The sequence below is a fragment of the Heterocephalus glaber genome, unplaced genomic scaffold (genome assembly GCF_053883595.1).
Source record: "Heterocephalus glaber isolate CG9 unplaced genomic scaffold, H.glaber_assembly_v1.0 deba00000818, whole genome shotgun sequence".
NCBI lineage: Eukaryota > Metazoa > Chordata > Mammalia > Rodentia > Bathyergidae > Heterocephalus > Heterocephalus glaber.
Window position 1 is genome coordinate 11,721,337 of NW_028258164.1, and position 16,484 is coordinate 11,737,820.

Below are 16,484 nucleotides of genomic sequence, written 5' to 3' on the forward strand. Positions count from 1 at the left end.
ATATTCTGATTTTCTTTTTCCTTTCTATAAGCTCCACAGACCCATCATGAACCTCAGGATTCCACAGAATCCAGTTTGAAAACTCAGGATTTTACTCAGTTCTCTCTCTTTATAGTAAAGTACCCCTCCAGTGAAGCCACATAGCTTCTCCTTGCCTCCTTCCATGTTACTTCACCATATCTGTCTTTTTTAAAGGTTTATTATAGTACAGTAAATTTTTTTAAAAATTAAAGGATAAAGTTGTTTTTCATATCACAGAATGTTTGAAGAGTTAAGAAGTTATATATATATTTTTTTCCATAAAAGCACATTTAAAAGACTACATGTACAAATGAGGCACTGGGGCATCCAAGGCAAAAGTTGTGGCACATGCTTGTAATCCCAGCACTCTGAGAGATTAAAGCAGGAGGATTACAAGTTTAAGACCCGCCTGGGTAACTTAGTGAAACCCTGTCTCAAAACTTAAAAAGGGGCGGGGGAGCATTAGAGATGTGGCTCAGTGCAAAGACCCTGGATTCAATCCCCAGTACCAAAAACAAAGAAAAAGAATAGTAAACATCCAAACCTGTGTGATAAATATACTGTAGATAACATCATAGTATGAGTAATAAATTGGCAAATAATGTTTGCAGCTGTTATGGCAGAAACAAACTGGTTTTAAAAATAGAAATCATGGCAAGAACCAGGGCTCATATTCTACACAACAGCAGATCCAGTTGCCAGCGGAGTTATGGAAAAAGCTTCAACCTCCTCAGTCCTGAGAGAAATGCAAACCAAGTAGCAATGAACTACTTCACATCCATCAGAGTGGTGTAGGATTGAGTGATGATACCTGCTGTTGTTCAGAATGAGTGAAGGAGCACCCTTCATCCATCTCTGGCAAAAAGGAAATTGTTACAGGCTTTCAGAAAGCAGTCTTAAAATAGCTATTCAAATATAAGATTCCAGCTGTCTTTCCAGGGCCACAGTGTGACTTTTAAGGACCCTAGAAACTTTTGCCTTTGTGGGCTTCTCGTTTGTGAAAAAATACACACATGTATCTATATACATAGGCCTTTATACATCATGGCTTATGAGCCTATTGGTGCACAGATGAATATAACTGAATCTGGGTCCATTATTATCATGTTCATTTTCTTTCTAATTTTAAAATAAATGAAGATTAAAGCATTTCCTGGGACCCTAGCACTATGGCTCTGTGCTTAATAACCTGCTGATTCTCCACCCATAAATCTATCTCCCTGGAAGTCGAAACTTTGACAATACTTCCTGTGGCACAGTAGTAGTCATAAAACCAGGACAAAAGTAAACACCTTCGGTAAGCTATAGCTGCATAAGTTGTGTTGTATGTAGTGTGAGCCCATTTTAGTAAACAAGCACACCCAACACAATATGATTGTGAGTTGTAGATGTCAGTTCTATTGCCACCTCACCAACTTTTCTAAAAATAGTGGCAGTTATATTATGGGTAGTAATGTGAGGGTAGGAGCTTCTGGTTCATCCTTCTGGTAGTCATCCTTCATGGGTAACTCATGAAGCAGTAGCAAATGGCATCTCTCCTGGAGCTGGACACTTTACAATGGCCACACACCCAAAGTCTGAGGGTTAGTCCTTTTCTCAGCTGCCTGTGCATCTCCAGCAAGCAAGCTCAGTTTCCTCCATATGGTAACAGAATTGTTGTAAACAGTAAAGAAGATAAGCCCACTGAGCAACAGAGTTTCACACCTGAGACTCTATATATTGCTAATGTCTCCAATACCAAGCCAAGTCTCATAATCAGACTGGGACTCAATGTAGGAGGGACCGTCCAAGAGAACACATGTAGGGTGATGTGGTTGTCATTGGAAGACATGACTGTAAAGTTCTGCCACTGTGGGCAGTTTCATACTTATGGACAAATGATTGTGCTGCTCTTGTAAAAACCAGCAAGAAAATGAAAAAATTGAAACATTTTCTTCTGATAGAAGTAGCCTGCTTATTAATAATGGCTTATATTATTTGTTATTCATTCATTAAATCTATATGTCGAGTGCTTACACTATGTCTGGCATTTGCTGAGTTGGGAACACATGAAAACCAATCTTTTGGGAAAGATGGACATTAGGACACAATCCCATAACAGAAACTACCTATTTAATTATTAATAATTCCCATTTGCGGGGGGAAATTAAAAAAGTAGTTTGCAGATTTGTGCATTTTACTTCCTGAGTTCTCATTAAAGCAAAGTATGAGACAGAAGCCTTTTTACTGTCAAATGATTTGTGACTATAAACCCTTCAAGTCTGTGTAAAGCCAATGTATAGGAAAAGCCAATACAAAGATACATTGTTAAGTTGGCCATAGCTATGTGAGACTAGTGCCTGTTCCCTAAGAATTGAAGAGCCTGATGAAAAAGATTTCCTGTCTTTCTGCCCAGGAGTAAAAATTGACAAAATCAATTCTTATGCCCTTTGGTCAAGGGTGGTCCAAAAGCATTAACTTTGCCACATTTCTGGCATCTACATGCATGGGGCCCTTTAGGATTCTGAGAATGATGCTGCTCTCCAACATCAATAAACCCTCAAGGAAAGAAGCAAAAGGAAAATAGAAGAAGCTGTATATGTGAGGATCTGTTCAAATCCTAGAAGAAGGAATTGGTTACCACAGCAGTGGTGGTAGTAAGAGATGAGGTTGAAAGAACATAAAGATGTACAAGAGAGATGACTGAATCAGCCCACCACTCTCATATAACTGACTCATTCATGCCTTCCAAAAAATCCAACCTACCAGAACATCATGTTCAAGTACATTCTGCCCATCTCTGAAAAGGTGTGGTATAAAAGATGTAGAATAAACTACAATATATGTCATTAGAGCTGAAACCGAAGCAATGATCAGTATGGCCCATCCTTTCCTCCAACTCATCCTCAGCTAGTATTATAACTGGTTGTTTGCTTGATATAGTGACCTGGACTTTCACCTTCCAGAGGTCTAGGTCCTTTGTTACATTGTCCTTGCCAAGTCATTCATGTGACACATGTCCACTCACCATTAATGCTCATCACAGAAACATAAACAGGCATTGGATTCAAGGCCCAAGTTGCAGATACACTCCCTCCTGCCTCATGTCTCCTCATCATAATCCAGATCAACTGCCTCTGCCACTATAGAAATTCCTTTCTTTGCTTAGAGGCCCGCTGACATGAAGAGCCAAAGTGACCAGGTCACTTGTTCAAATGTATTGGACCCATATACAGTACTTGAGGCATACAGGAAGACCAGTGGTCACCATGATCATCGTTCACAGACATCTCTGCTGAAGTCTATGAAAAGCATTCACCACAGCAGTGGCTGGAATAAGGTATGAGGTAAGGGATTATGAACCTGTAAGCCAAATGTGCCTGATATAATAATACATACTTTATTTATATCCTTTTATGGCATTTAGCAAATCTTATAGTATCTGTCGATTAACATGCCTCCTTCATTTATTAAATAGAAAATTCTCCAGCACTAGAATCTTTGGATAATTTAATTTTTCATTCCTAATCAAAGGTCTATAAGAGAGTAATGGTTTGGAAGGAGAAAAAATTTTAAAATGCCAACACATTTTCAGGCAGTATTGTTAGTCTTCTTATTAGGACCCAGTGAAAATAAGAATGAGATTAGGGATGAGAATGCAAGAGACAGAGCGAAGACACAATGTAGCATCTGAACAGGTGGTGAATGGGCAGCCTAGCTCCACTGCAGTGACCTATTAAAGTGAGGCAGCATGACCATATAGTATACGCATTCAGCTTTGTAGCATTCCCCCACCATGTTTTTCTATAATCAAAAAATAGTAATGAATAAAATTCAAGTAGAGTTGTTAAGGTTTCATCATAAACCACAGGACATCTTTCTATGCTGTAGAGTGAAAGTCAAAGAATATCAAAAATAGATATTGACGCCACAAAGGAATAGGGCAACCATAATTACATAGAGACAGAGTTCTAGGTTTGTGACTAACTTTGCAAGGCAGTGCCCTGGGGCCAATGGAAATAATGGAGGAACTTGACATAGACCAAACCAGAGGGGGTTAGATGGGTATGGGGAAAGAAGAGACCAGAAATGAAAGAATGAAAGTAGCTTTTGCCTTGATTTACAAAAAAAATTTTTTGAATGAGTTGTCAAGTAAGAGGACTATAAGCTGTGCTCTTTTAGCAGAGTATCAAAACTTTGCTTTAAAAAAAATTTTTAACCCCTCTCTCCCTGGCTTTGAGACACAGACAGGTGAATGAACCAGTTAGGGGGCTATAAGAGTAGCATCTCCATCTCACACAGAAATTTGATTCACAAAAGATACTATTGCAATATTTGCAAGCAGAATGTCTATTTGTAAACACATACTCTGCCATCATGATTTGCTGTATGCCAATAATGAAACAACAGTTCCTAGGGGAAATAATGTAGTTTATTCAGCGCATTCATTCAAGGTTTAAAAACAAAATCCAAAGAGACAGAGAACATATGAGGTTAATATTCGCGCATTAATGAGGACTTAGCTGTTGTGAAGCTTACATTGGGCTTATTAAAAATAATTGCATGGCCCTAGAATTGGGGAGTTTTCATAGTGGAAGGTCCCAAGGTCATTGGTGCCTTTTTGGATTTCCATCTTGGCTGTGCACAAATCTCAGCAGTTACCTTAACAGGAATAATTATATTCTGAGAAAGCTACTTTCTTTAACCTAATTGACTGGAGCCTGACTGAGATCAGAAAGTAGTTCCATCGTTTCAAATGAGAAATATTTCTAACCAATAGAGAAATTTATTTCTGAAAGCTGGATTAAGAGCAGAAGGTGGCTTAGTAATTTTAAAAGGATTGGAATAAGGAGTTCCCCAGAGCTATCCTATATGTAAACAACACCAACCCCAAGATACCCCACATAAACTATGTTGATGGTACATCCACATCTTACAATCAAAGTCTTCTTTGCTCATTCAGAGCTAGAGTCTCAGAAAACCAACATTGCTTTTTAACATCATAATCTTATTCCTGTACCTTGTGTGTAGTAAATATATGGTCACATCCATATAAGAAAGCAAGAAAGTGAGGGCATTCATAAACTTTTTTTTTTCTTTTTTTTGGCCCCAGGAATCAAACTTGGGACCTTGCACTTTCGAGGCAGGCTGCGGAACCACTGAGCTAAATCCCTGGCCCATCAAAAACCTTTGATAACCAAAATGCCATGTTACAGTATTTCTCAGCAAGTTATTTTATACTTTTTCCAGTTTTCTATCACATCATCAGAAATGAACGTTTTCCTCCTGTATGCAATTGCGAAGACACCTTAGAGTGTTCAGGAATAACTAATGGATGTGTTCACATGGGACTTGTGTTATGGTTTAAATCTAAAATGTCTCCTCAAAGTCCCACATGTTCAATGATGAAGCTTTTGGAAGGTAATTAGATCATTGGGGCACTATAAACATAGACAAGTTCATAGATGGAAGTGCCATTAGAAGCGGTTGAAAGAGGTGAACCACTGTATTTCTTTTAGTGTAGCTCCTGCTTTCTTTCTGCTTCCTGGCTGCTATGGATTGAGTAGCTGTCCTCCACCGAGCTCTTTCACCGTGCCATTTTAGCCAGCCGTGGACTGCATCCTCTGAAATCATGAGTGAAATAAGTGTTAGATGTCAGATATTTTTTAGTGGAAAGGTGACTAATACAACTTGTGATTAATTTCCCAACATGCTTCAACCATGTCCATCTCTAGTGACCTATGTGGTTTTCACCTTATTATAGGAAAGGTGTACATCACATGCTTTAGCGCTCCTCCAAAGTCCGAGTTTTGTTAAGAGCTGTTGAGAGCCTTCCTCAGCTCATCAGCATCAATGGAGCTTTGGTTTCTTGGGAATAGCCCTTCCTTTATGTGTCCCCATCTCATGCTAACCATTCCTTATTTGAAACTTTATTTCCCATTGCACCAGGTTTGGTGCACATCTGCTCTTAAATCTTCTGCTCTTAAACCCTTTGCTCTTATGCCTCTGCTGATGCAATCTTGCAGAGGCCCAAGGATGCACATGAGGCTTTCACTACAGTTCTCTCTGCTTCCTTTGCATGGGGTGGGCCAGCAGAGGATGTACCTGTTCAGTGTTTTCCTGATGGCCATAGTCTTCAAGGCCCAATGGGCCACTGAAGTTCAGTACAAACATGAGACTTTGTTCTTCCTTAATATTTTATTATTCTACATAATGTTTCCTTTATTAATCACCAACAGTGGAAGCACATTAAGTGTTCAATAAAAGTAGTTTTCTCAATATAGCAATCATATTGTTTTTACATAGTTGTGATAGACAAAATAATGCCCATGTTCTGTCACCTTCTGTTGCAAAGGGACTTCATGATTAAAGGAGGCGCTTGGACTTGAAAAGATAATCCTGGATTGTCTGATCCAATGTCACAGAGCTGCTTAGGAGAGAGATAAAGACAGACAGAGAGACAGGGAGAGAGGCAGAGCTGGCTTTGAATGTGGAAGAATAAGATGATGCACCAAGGAGTATGGACAGCCAGCCTCTAGTACTTGGGGAAAGAAAGAGAAAGGATTCTTCCCTTGTGCTCCCAGAAGGAAAACAGCCATGGGGACACCTGTACTTCAGCTCAATGAACCCCATTTCAAGCCTATAACCAGAATGGTATCATTAATACTAATTGTACTACTATCTCCAGCACTTTAATATAATAAATTTATGATGTTTCAAGTCAATGTTTGATTGCTTTTTCATAGAGGCCACAGGAAACTAATACATTAGCAATCTTCCATGGGACACAACACAGTATCACACAGACAATGTCATTGTTTAATGAAAATGCATAAGATACTTGTCCTTTGCTGATTTCTACATATTATGAAATTCAATCTGATATCTCAATAGTTGTATTTCTGAACACCTGAGAGTGGTATAAGAATATATAGAATAACAGTAATAGATTTTTTATTTGAGACTTGAAGTTGCAACAGAGAAAAATGACTTCTCCAAAGAAATTAATAGGCTCAATGAGTCTTTTTATTTTGCCACCAGCCCTGTTACCTCTCTGTTCTTCAGAAATATCCTACCAACTCTTGCTACTGACAGTGGTTCTTCTCCTTCTGTTTCTGCAGTGGCTGCTGCCTTAGCTCTTGAGCACTGTCATCTCCTGACCATGGTGTGCAGAAATCAGGCAACTCGAGCAGGACCTTACTGGGCACAGAGTTAACTGGCTGAGACCTACAGGATCAATATTTGCATTATGTTGTCGGAAATCAGCCAGGCTCAGAAAGACAGATATGGCATGTTCTCTAATATGCGGAATCAAAAAAAAAAAAAAAAGGTGACAGAAAAGTAGAAAAGAGACCACTGTTAGACAAGAGGAAGAGAAAGGGGAAAGAGAAAAGAGAGGGAAGAGGTGGTAAGGGTGGGTAATAGAGGGGATAGATATGATCAAAATACATGTTGCACATTAAAATCTTCCCAAAATAATGAAAATCCAAGAGGGAGAATGGGGCAAGAGGGTGAAAGGGAAATGACTAAGGCATATTAAATGCACGTACAAATCTGTCCAAATGAGACCCATTTATCTGTATAATCAGTGTACACTAAAAATGGGGAAAAGACTTGTATTAGCCTATTCTTAGCAAAATCATTCAAATATATGCAATACTTTTTAGTTTAAAAAGAATGTGATTTCATTTAATCTTCACAATACTTTGGAGAGGAGCTATTATTACTTTCATTATACAGTAAAGGAAACTAAAGGTTTAGGAGAGTTTCCAGGTAGTAAACGACAGAAAGGAGAATTGAACTAAAATATCTTAATTCCTTATTGCGAATATAAAATTAATGCAATATTACTAGATCACAGCTGGTTTTGCCATTTTACATCAGTGTTATGAATCCAGATCCATATTTTTAAAAGTGCATTTTAATGATAAAATAACAAGTGCACATTATAAAGTGATGTAGGAAATGCAGAGAAGTATGAAAAGTTTTAAATCACCCATACTTGAGTGGCTCAAAAATAACCAGTGTGACTGTTTTGATATATTTCCTTCCAAACATTTTTCTGTGCATTTGTATTTAACATTGCATTTTCTATTTAGAGTTTTGTATCTTCTTCTGATTTTGTGATTTGGAGGGAAACAAAGTGGCATTCTAACCTTACTATATTTAAAATTTTACTGTGTTGCCATTGAGTGACCTATTTTCTTTCTGGATATTTAAATATAAATAAAAAATTAGTCCACCCTTCTTGAGTTTACTGTTTTTCTCAGGAGTAGAACCATGTTTCTCAAAATGTAGCCTGAACATCTGCAGCACTAGCAGCACATAGGAGCCTATTATGACTGCAAATTCCCTAATGAGTCACTCCCTTGGAAAGGAATGAGGCCAGGAATTCCCATTTTAACAAGCTCTCCAGGTGATTCTCACACATGCAGAAGTTTAGATTAAAGTATCTTGCTGTCCATGCATGCTCATGAGGCAAAAACAGTCTGCCTCTTGTAGGCTAAAGACAAATAGAATGATTGTTACAATTGGAAGAAAAAGAGTAGAGATTCTTGATTACCAAAATTTCCTAAACCCACATGCCTCTAACAAGTACTACCAACTAATTCCTTGAATGAAGGTCTGCAACCCTTAAAATGCCTACATATTATAGATATTTTAAATTGCAGACTGTAGAAATACAGTAATAGTCACTAGACTTATTTTCGTTCAATCATCCTTGAATATGTACATGCTTCTTCTGGTTAGCCAACCAGTAAGCCTTTGTCAAAATCAGAACAGGCCAAGAATAGAACTTTAGATTTAGTTCGCATGTCTTTTCCTAAGCATCTGCCATGTTAAATCATATAGAGTAGAAAAGAAAAACATTGTATAGACTCCACCCTCATGATGACTCACAGTTCTATTAGGAAATAAAATTTTCAAGTATTAAATGCAAAAAACAACAGTCAACCCAGTTCTAAATCAACATTAATCAAGTAGAGTACATAAGATAAGCAACTGTTATCCTGGACTGTGCAACAAGATAGACATATTGGCTAGGGAGAGGCTCCTTAAGAAGGAGGGATTTCCTGAAATTTCAGCATTCTGGAGGCTGAGGCAGGAGAATCATAGGTTTGAGCCAGCCTGGGCCACTTAGTGACTTAGCAAAACTCTGCCTCAAAATAAAGAATGAAAAACTAAAAGGGGGGGAGGAGGATGTAGCTCAGTGTGAAGGCCCTGGATTTTATCCCCAGTACAAAAAGGAGGAGGAATTTAATTTGTACATCGATAATAAAATGCCATCTATTAAAAGTGTACCGTGGGCCAGGCACTATGTTAAGCAATCAGTGTGAATTATACAATTCTTCTTATCCTTATAGGGTGGATACTACAATGTGCTGATTGTACTTATTTTCCAGAGAAGGCTAAAGGAGATTAGGGTCTTTTGCTCATGTTATGTATAAGTAGTACATTGTGGCATTCAAATTTGGACCCGACTCTGTTTGACTGCAGAGCCCTGTTTCTTATTACTTCTACTTCAGTTGATAACTCTGATTGCAAACATGTGTAGACTGAGAAAGCGGCTTATGGGAGGTGAAACACAGGAAGACTGAGCATGAGAGGCAGGGAAATGTGGCTGAGAGGGGGGCAAATGTGGCTGACCAGAGCACTGTGTCAATGTTGGCAGGTTGCTAAAGCCAAGAAAGACCTACAGGGACTGTGAAAATTCCTGCATTCATAGGTAGTAATGTGAGATATAGCATCATACATTTTGATGAAACACTGCCAATTTTGAACACAACGCAAGAGATATTTTAAGATTTCACTAACATAAATTAAAAAGCATGCTTTGGTGAGAAGTGAAGTGTTAGTTGGGTTGAAAAGTCCATTAATATAGTGACTACTGTAAATCAGAAATCAGAGACTAAGGGCAAGGACTGGGCAGAAGGAGAAGGGAATAATTAATTATTAACTCCTAGAAAAGAGAAGCGAGAGGCTTTAATGGAAGACTGGCCATAGGGACTAAGAGGAAGACTTTAGAAGCCTGACTTCTTCAATTATTTTGAACTATACATAAAAATATTAATAACTTGGAGTACACTGTCAATAACTAATTAATAAGGCAGTTTTCAGACATTGTGAGTTTAGGTCATTCTTAACTGTCCTTTGTTCCACCACTTACATCAGTTGGTGTCCATGTCCTGTTGATCTTAAAAACATTCGAGTTAGTCCCGTCTACTTTACACTCTGTCGTGTTGCTTTGGTTCAGGTGCTGGCCATCTTCCAACTGGCGATGGCATAACAGCCTAATCCTTTCTTTACCATGTCAATCACTTAATCTCTTACCTAAAATCTATTGTTTCACTGGATGGAATTTTTTTTTAAACCCTACATCTGATTATGGCATCCATGAGTTTACATGGTATGGTGTTCAAGATCATAACAGTTTATTATCTAAATAAGACGTGTAGGAGATTAAAACTGGACCCACTGATTATTATAAGGGTACAAAATCGGGAGGGGCTCTGCTTACCTTTGTAACCACATCCTCTCCCGATAGCACTGCATGCATAAGCAATGCCTAAAGAGTTAGTGAACATACCTTGCCCCAAAGTTCACATATCTGGGCTCTGCACAGCTAGATTTGCAGAGCTTGATCTGTGCCATGCACTGCAAGCACTCAGTACCTATTTGCAGAAGGAAGGAAGTGAGAGAGGAATGCATAAATCAAAGAATTTGACAAATGTTTTAGTCTAGTGCGTTTTGTTGTTGTTATAGACTTGAATAGACTTGAAGGTCTAACATCTTTGGAGAGAGGAAGCCACAAAAAGCTAAAGGGAGACAGACAGGACTTGTTAAGAAAAGGGGGTAAAGGTCTCAGACTAGACTCCCTGTTTCATAATTTAACACACAGCAGATCCCAGGTATATATTCGAGTGTGCTTTCGAGAAAAGCTCCATTACAGGTGGATGAGGTAGACAGAATTTCACCAGAAATAGTCCTTAGTTTTGTGAAGACATCTTTCATAATCTTCATAAATATCAGCACAGAGCTATTGGGGAAAGAAGTTTTTGCAGTAATATTTTAGACAGTCTTACTACAAAGGAGATATGTAAATCTTCATTTTGCACTTCTGAAAACAGGTACAGTCTGGGCAAGAAAATTTGTCACAGCCATGGGAACAAAAAGGAAAGCAATGAAAAAGAACCTATAATTTAATTACATGAATGTTAGCTTTTTCAACGAGGTTTGATGTAATTAATGCACCTGTAACAAATAAAATGAATAGGAAAATTTCCTTCTTCTCCTTTTTCCTGAGATAATGGAAGATTAGAAAACACATACTTCTCATGAAAATTTATATTAACTATGCTAGTATGTGTGTGTGTGTGTGCGTGTGTGTGACAGAGAGAAAGAGAGAGGAAAGAATTTTCTCCCATCTCTTGAGAGCCCACCAAAGCAGTCAATATTTATGATCTTTCAAAATAAAGTCCCTTATATTAAGGAGATGATACCCATCAATAACTATAAATCATGTTTTCATGATCACGAGCCTCCATAAGATAACCGTTACATTTGTTTAACAATTTATCAATTATTTTAGTTCTTTTCCCAACTATAAAGCCATACCAGTAACTTGCTATCTTTGTTAGGTCATAAATGTCTATGAGGAAAAAAACTGGGCCATGAACTTAAATTTAGAGAAATAAGAATGCTCACTGGAACAGGAGGAGGTACTGCTAGCAGTGGTTTTTGTGGGCTGGCTGTGTTCCTGGGGTGCTGGTCTGGGGAGCTATGCGTTTCCTGCTGTGTTCACACGGGATATTTCTTTCCAGCCATCTATGAGCCCTCCTGTGAAGCATACAAACACCTGGGCCAGACATCCAATTACTACTGGATAGATCCTGATGGCAGTGGACCTCTGGGGCCTCTGAAAGTATACTGCAACATGACAGGTAATTATGTCATATTTATGTTTTATGAAGATGGCTTTCTATATGTGGAAAATAAATAGTTGCAAGGGTGGCTTGTTTCTTCGGTGCTGTATTCTTATCACAACATCTAATGAGTTATGTGTTGCTGGATTTTTAATGAAAATGGTGAGACATATTTCTAAAGTAATGCAAACTGCAGCTGTCAGATACTGCATTTATTTAGAAGTCTAACTTTCACTTGACCAATTAGTCATTAACACCTAAAAGAAGTCATATTTAAGGGAAAGACTCAAGAGAGCAAAATTGCAAAGTTGAAGTCTAACAGAAAGAATTCACCCACAAAACAACCTGCCCCTAGTAACCTGGATGGGGAGATCTACTATTGCTGCTCAGATATCTTCCTTGCCCATGCTAGGGGAAGCTTCTAGATCACTGCAGATTTTCTTCTGTATCCTATAACTATAGAAAGAACCTGTCAGTGCACTGAAATCCCTTTCTCACAATAGCAAAGATTACCTGAAACATTCATAAAATTTCTTTGGGGAGAGAACCTTGGTTTTGTTTTTCAATTCCATATTAAATTTCAGGAATATAAAATAAGAATATAGGTTTGTATAGACTCCAAAAGAAGTAGGTAGGTTGTGCAAATCTCTAAGTTAGGGCAAATTTTCCATCAGACACGTGGAAACATCTTACCCTCCAAAACTCCAGAAAAGCATCTCAGATATGCACTGTTCACTGCATTCAAGAGAGGACCACCATTCAAGTGAAGTCCTGAGGCAAATGATGCTAAGAATAATGATGCTACTGATACTGACTGCTACATGTGCCTGTTTACCACTTGTCAGGAACCATCAATTCTTTTTTTCTTTTTTGTTACTGGGGATCGAATTCGGGACCTTGCACTTGTGAAGCAGGTGGCGGAACCACTGAACTAAATCCTCAGCCCAGGAACCATCAATTCTTTATTCAGACACCTGGGTTTGTATCCTGACTTTATTAGTCTACAGATATATATTAGTAAACCCATTAAACCTCAATACTTTCAGGTTTAAAATGGATTAGAAATAATACCTGGATGTCATTATATTGTATACCTAAAATGTACCAATTATTAGAATGAATAATCGATAATGTAAAATAGGAATAAAAAGTCCAAAGGGGTAGGGGTAGTGGGAGGCACAGGGGAAAGGAAAGAAGGGAAAGGAAAAAACGATGAGAAATGGAAAAAATGGAAATAAAGTCTTTGTAAATAGGGAAGGGTGGAGGGTGTGAAGGGAGGGCTAGGAATGGGGAAAAAATAAGAACCAAGATGCATTATATAAAGGTACAATTCCCAATGAGAAATGTAATTGTGTTGTATATCTACAATGTACCAATAAAAGAATTTAATACAAAAAAAAAAGAAATAATACCTACCTCATAGCATTATTGTATGAACAAAATAAGATAACCCACAAATGAATCTTAGCATACTGGCTAACACATAGTAAAATTTCAGTAACGGTTACTTGAGAGTAAGATATTATTATTATTAATTTTAAAAGATGTCAAGAGTTAAGTCATTTGGCCACATCATTCAGGAAGGATTCAAATTGAAATCTCTTTGAGGCCAGTATTTCTTAAATCTGTCTGTGCTTTGTAATCATTTTTCAAATTTTGTTTCATTGTTCCTTTTTGGTTCCCCCTCTGGAGAATTTGGTTCAGTAGTTCTCTAGTGCAAATAGGGTTGTGCAACTAGAAAGTAAATTTTTAAGCAGTATGGTAGGCAGGCAGGCCAGGTGAGAGCCCTCAGCATGACCAGTAAGCCAAGTGATACAGAGTGGAACAGACAAGGACAAGGACATGATAAGAGTGTGTACAACATGCAGACATGATGGTAACTTTGGAGCTGAATCCCTATAATTTCCACCCATGCATACAAGTCCAAATGTGCACCAGAGAAGGAATCCACATCTCAGAGATTTGGCCTAAGAGTTCTCTGATGGCTGCCCTTGTCAATATACCAAAACCTTTTTTGTTGACCCTCATTTTAATCTTACTAGAACTGAAGTATAATCTACAAAAACTGGGTTTACTCTATAAGAGTTCTGGTCTTGGTTTCTCCTAATTTATGTAAATTTATATCATCATTAAAGTCAACTATTAGGCTCAAGAGAAATCAAGGCATGCTGATTGGGAATGGACAGTTAACAATTCAGTAGTTTCCCTACATTCACACCAAGGGAAAATTAGAAAAACAAAACCATGATATTTACAATCCTCATATGAAGGACATATACACAATGAAGGGCTGGTTTACTTTTGGAAGAGCTTACCTTTCTGGGAATGGGACCTTTCACTCAGAAACATAGATGCAAGTGTATTGATATCTCCCTTGTAGAGCATGTCTATAGTGTAGCCCTATGCTCCATGTGAGTCTGAGCAGGAAGAATCATAGCCTTGCACAGTTAGAAAATTTTTCTTCTATCCATTCAAGTAGTTAGCATCAGACTGTATAAGGACCCTTGAAAAAACTCTTGCCTGTTGACCAGAAGGCATCTTTTAGCCCTTTGCCACCCATCAACCCTTCCTTCTTCTGGGAGGAATATAGACTTACAACCATCAACAGAGTATGATACTACCAACCTTGGCTTGAGATTTATAGTAAAGAATTGAGAATAACAGCCTAATGTGCTCTATAATGGTTTTTTCATTACTGGAGATTGAACTCATAGCCCTTGCACTGAATTACTTCCCTGGCCCTCTTATTCTTGCTAAGCTATTAAATTGTTACCCAGGCTTAGTTACAAATCATGATCCTCCTGTCTCAGCCTCCATACTACTAGGATTCCAAACATGCGCCATCAAGAACAACATCTATAGACATATAAATGTTTGCTATATTACTGTGCCATGAGAAGTTATAAATGCACCAAAAATGAAAGGATAAAAGGGGAGATGACACTCAAAAAACAGAAGAGAAAGGAGTCTTATAAGTTAATGCCTCGATGCATGAAAAGGATTGGTTCACACCAAGGAGCTGAAATTCATGTGACTGGAGCATAGAGAGCCTAAAAGTGGGGCTCACGTGAAGTGGGGAGACCAGCAAGTAAGGATTGTAGTGCAGAAAACAGAAGTTTAATTTTTTTGTTTCAGTTATTTTTCAACTGCAGTCAGTAGGAATCCAGTGAGACATTTTGAGCAGGAGAATGAGAAGACTTTGAATGCATTTAAAATCAACACTTGGTGTGTTATTAGAGTCAGAGTAAAAGCTCAGGACCACTTTGAAGTTACTGGAAAAATAGAAGGAAGAGATGAGCCTTCTGTGGACCAGGGTGGTCTCAGTTCAAGCAATGAGAAATACATAGACTTTAGACCTGTTTTGAAAGTAGAATTGTGAAGGTTGGCAAAGGATTGAATAAGAATGGTTAAAGACCAATGACAAAGACAGTTGTCAATCAGAAATCCTAAATATATGGATTGAATAACTTGGTGACTTGAAGTTCCATTGAGGAGATGGGGAAAAGTAAGAGGAAAACAGATTTAGAGGAAGCTAAAGAGTTCAGTTTTGACCTAGTTAAATATGAAGTGCTATCTATTGGTCTAAATTGAGAAACAGATTTTGCAGTTGGATAAGCCCCAAAAGCCTGTTTGGGCTAGAGATAGAAATGGATTAATTGTTAGCTTATGAATATATGAGAATCAGTAATATCACTGGAGGATTATGTTAACAAAGAAAAGTCATCTTAGGAATTAACACTTATATAATGAATAGAGGTCAGGATTCTGGCGGTGAAATACTGAGAGTGGTGAAGGAAGAGTATCTGAAATCATTTGGGACAAATTCATTCTTGTGAGGGTGTTGGAACGACTACTGGGGTCCTGAAGAATGTACAGTGACTGTGAACCAGTGCAAAAGCATTTCCTGGATGCAGTGGGATACCAGAAGTACGGGAAATTGTAGCAACTAGGATGCAGGAAATTTGGCATGGTCATAAGTGATGAGCTATCCAAGAGGCTCAGAGAGACAAACTGGGGGAATGATGGATTGAGCTACATCTCTTGGAAATTATAGGTGTTCTAAATGACAGCGAAGTTTGAGTTCTGCACAGCTAACACTGAGAAGAAAATATTTTCACTCAATTCTTTGCAGAAGAACTCATCATTCTGTGAAATCCAAAGCTTGGTTTCCTGTTACACCTTGGGACACATTAGGAAATGTGGTCACTTTTATTCTGGTTCTCCTTTTCTGTTCATACCCTCTCTTTGAAACTTTGGTACCATAATTTTTAAGAATGTATACTACCTCTCACTTCCAGCATTTGCCTCTTTTAATTGTACATTATTTTCTAAAATTTTAACTTCATGTTTCTATTCTCTTCAGATATCTACCAACGTTCTTTCTACTGAAACCTTGAACTTTTATATTTCAGGCTGCATTTACTTCTTCCTGCCCAATGACTAATAACAACAATAATTTTTAAAAAGCTAGTTGAACCTTCCTGCCTATCCCTAAACTAAAAATAATGTTTTTCTTAATATTCTACCCTCTAATCTGTGTCCTTCATAACTCTTTGCATT

The 16,484-nt window shown here is 38.0% G+C and overlaps 1 protein-coding gene across 3 annotated transcripts in view; it reads left to right on the forward strand.

Moving 5' to 3' along the window:
- The window catches only part of Cntnap2 (contactin associated protein 2), a 2,081,788-nt gene that overhangs the window by 1,254,229 nt on the left and 811,075 nt on the right, over positions 1 to 16,484 (forward strand). For all 3 annotated transcript variants that reach the window (XM_087207769.1, XM_004860475.3, XM_087207768.1), the window contains one exon: positions 11,823 to 11,942. In XM_087207769.1, the coding sequence (XP_087063895.1) occupies positions 11,823 to 11,942 (120 nt within the window). The remainder of the gene's footprint in view (positions 1 to 11,822; positions 11,943 to 16,484) is intronic.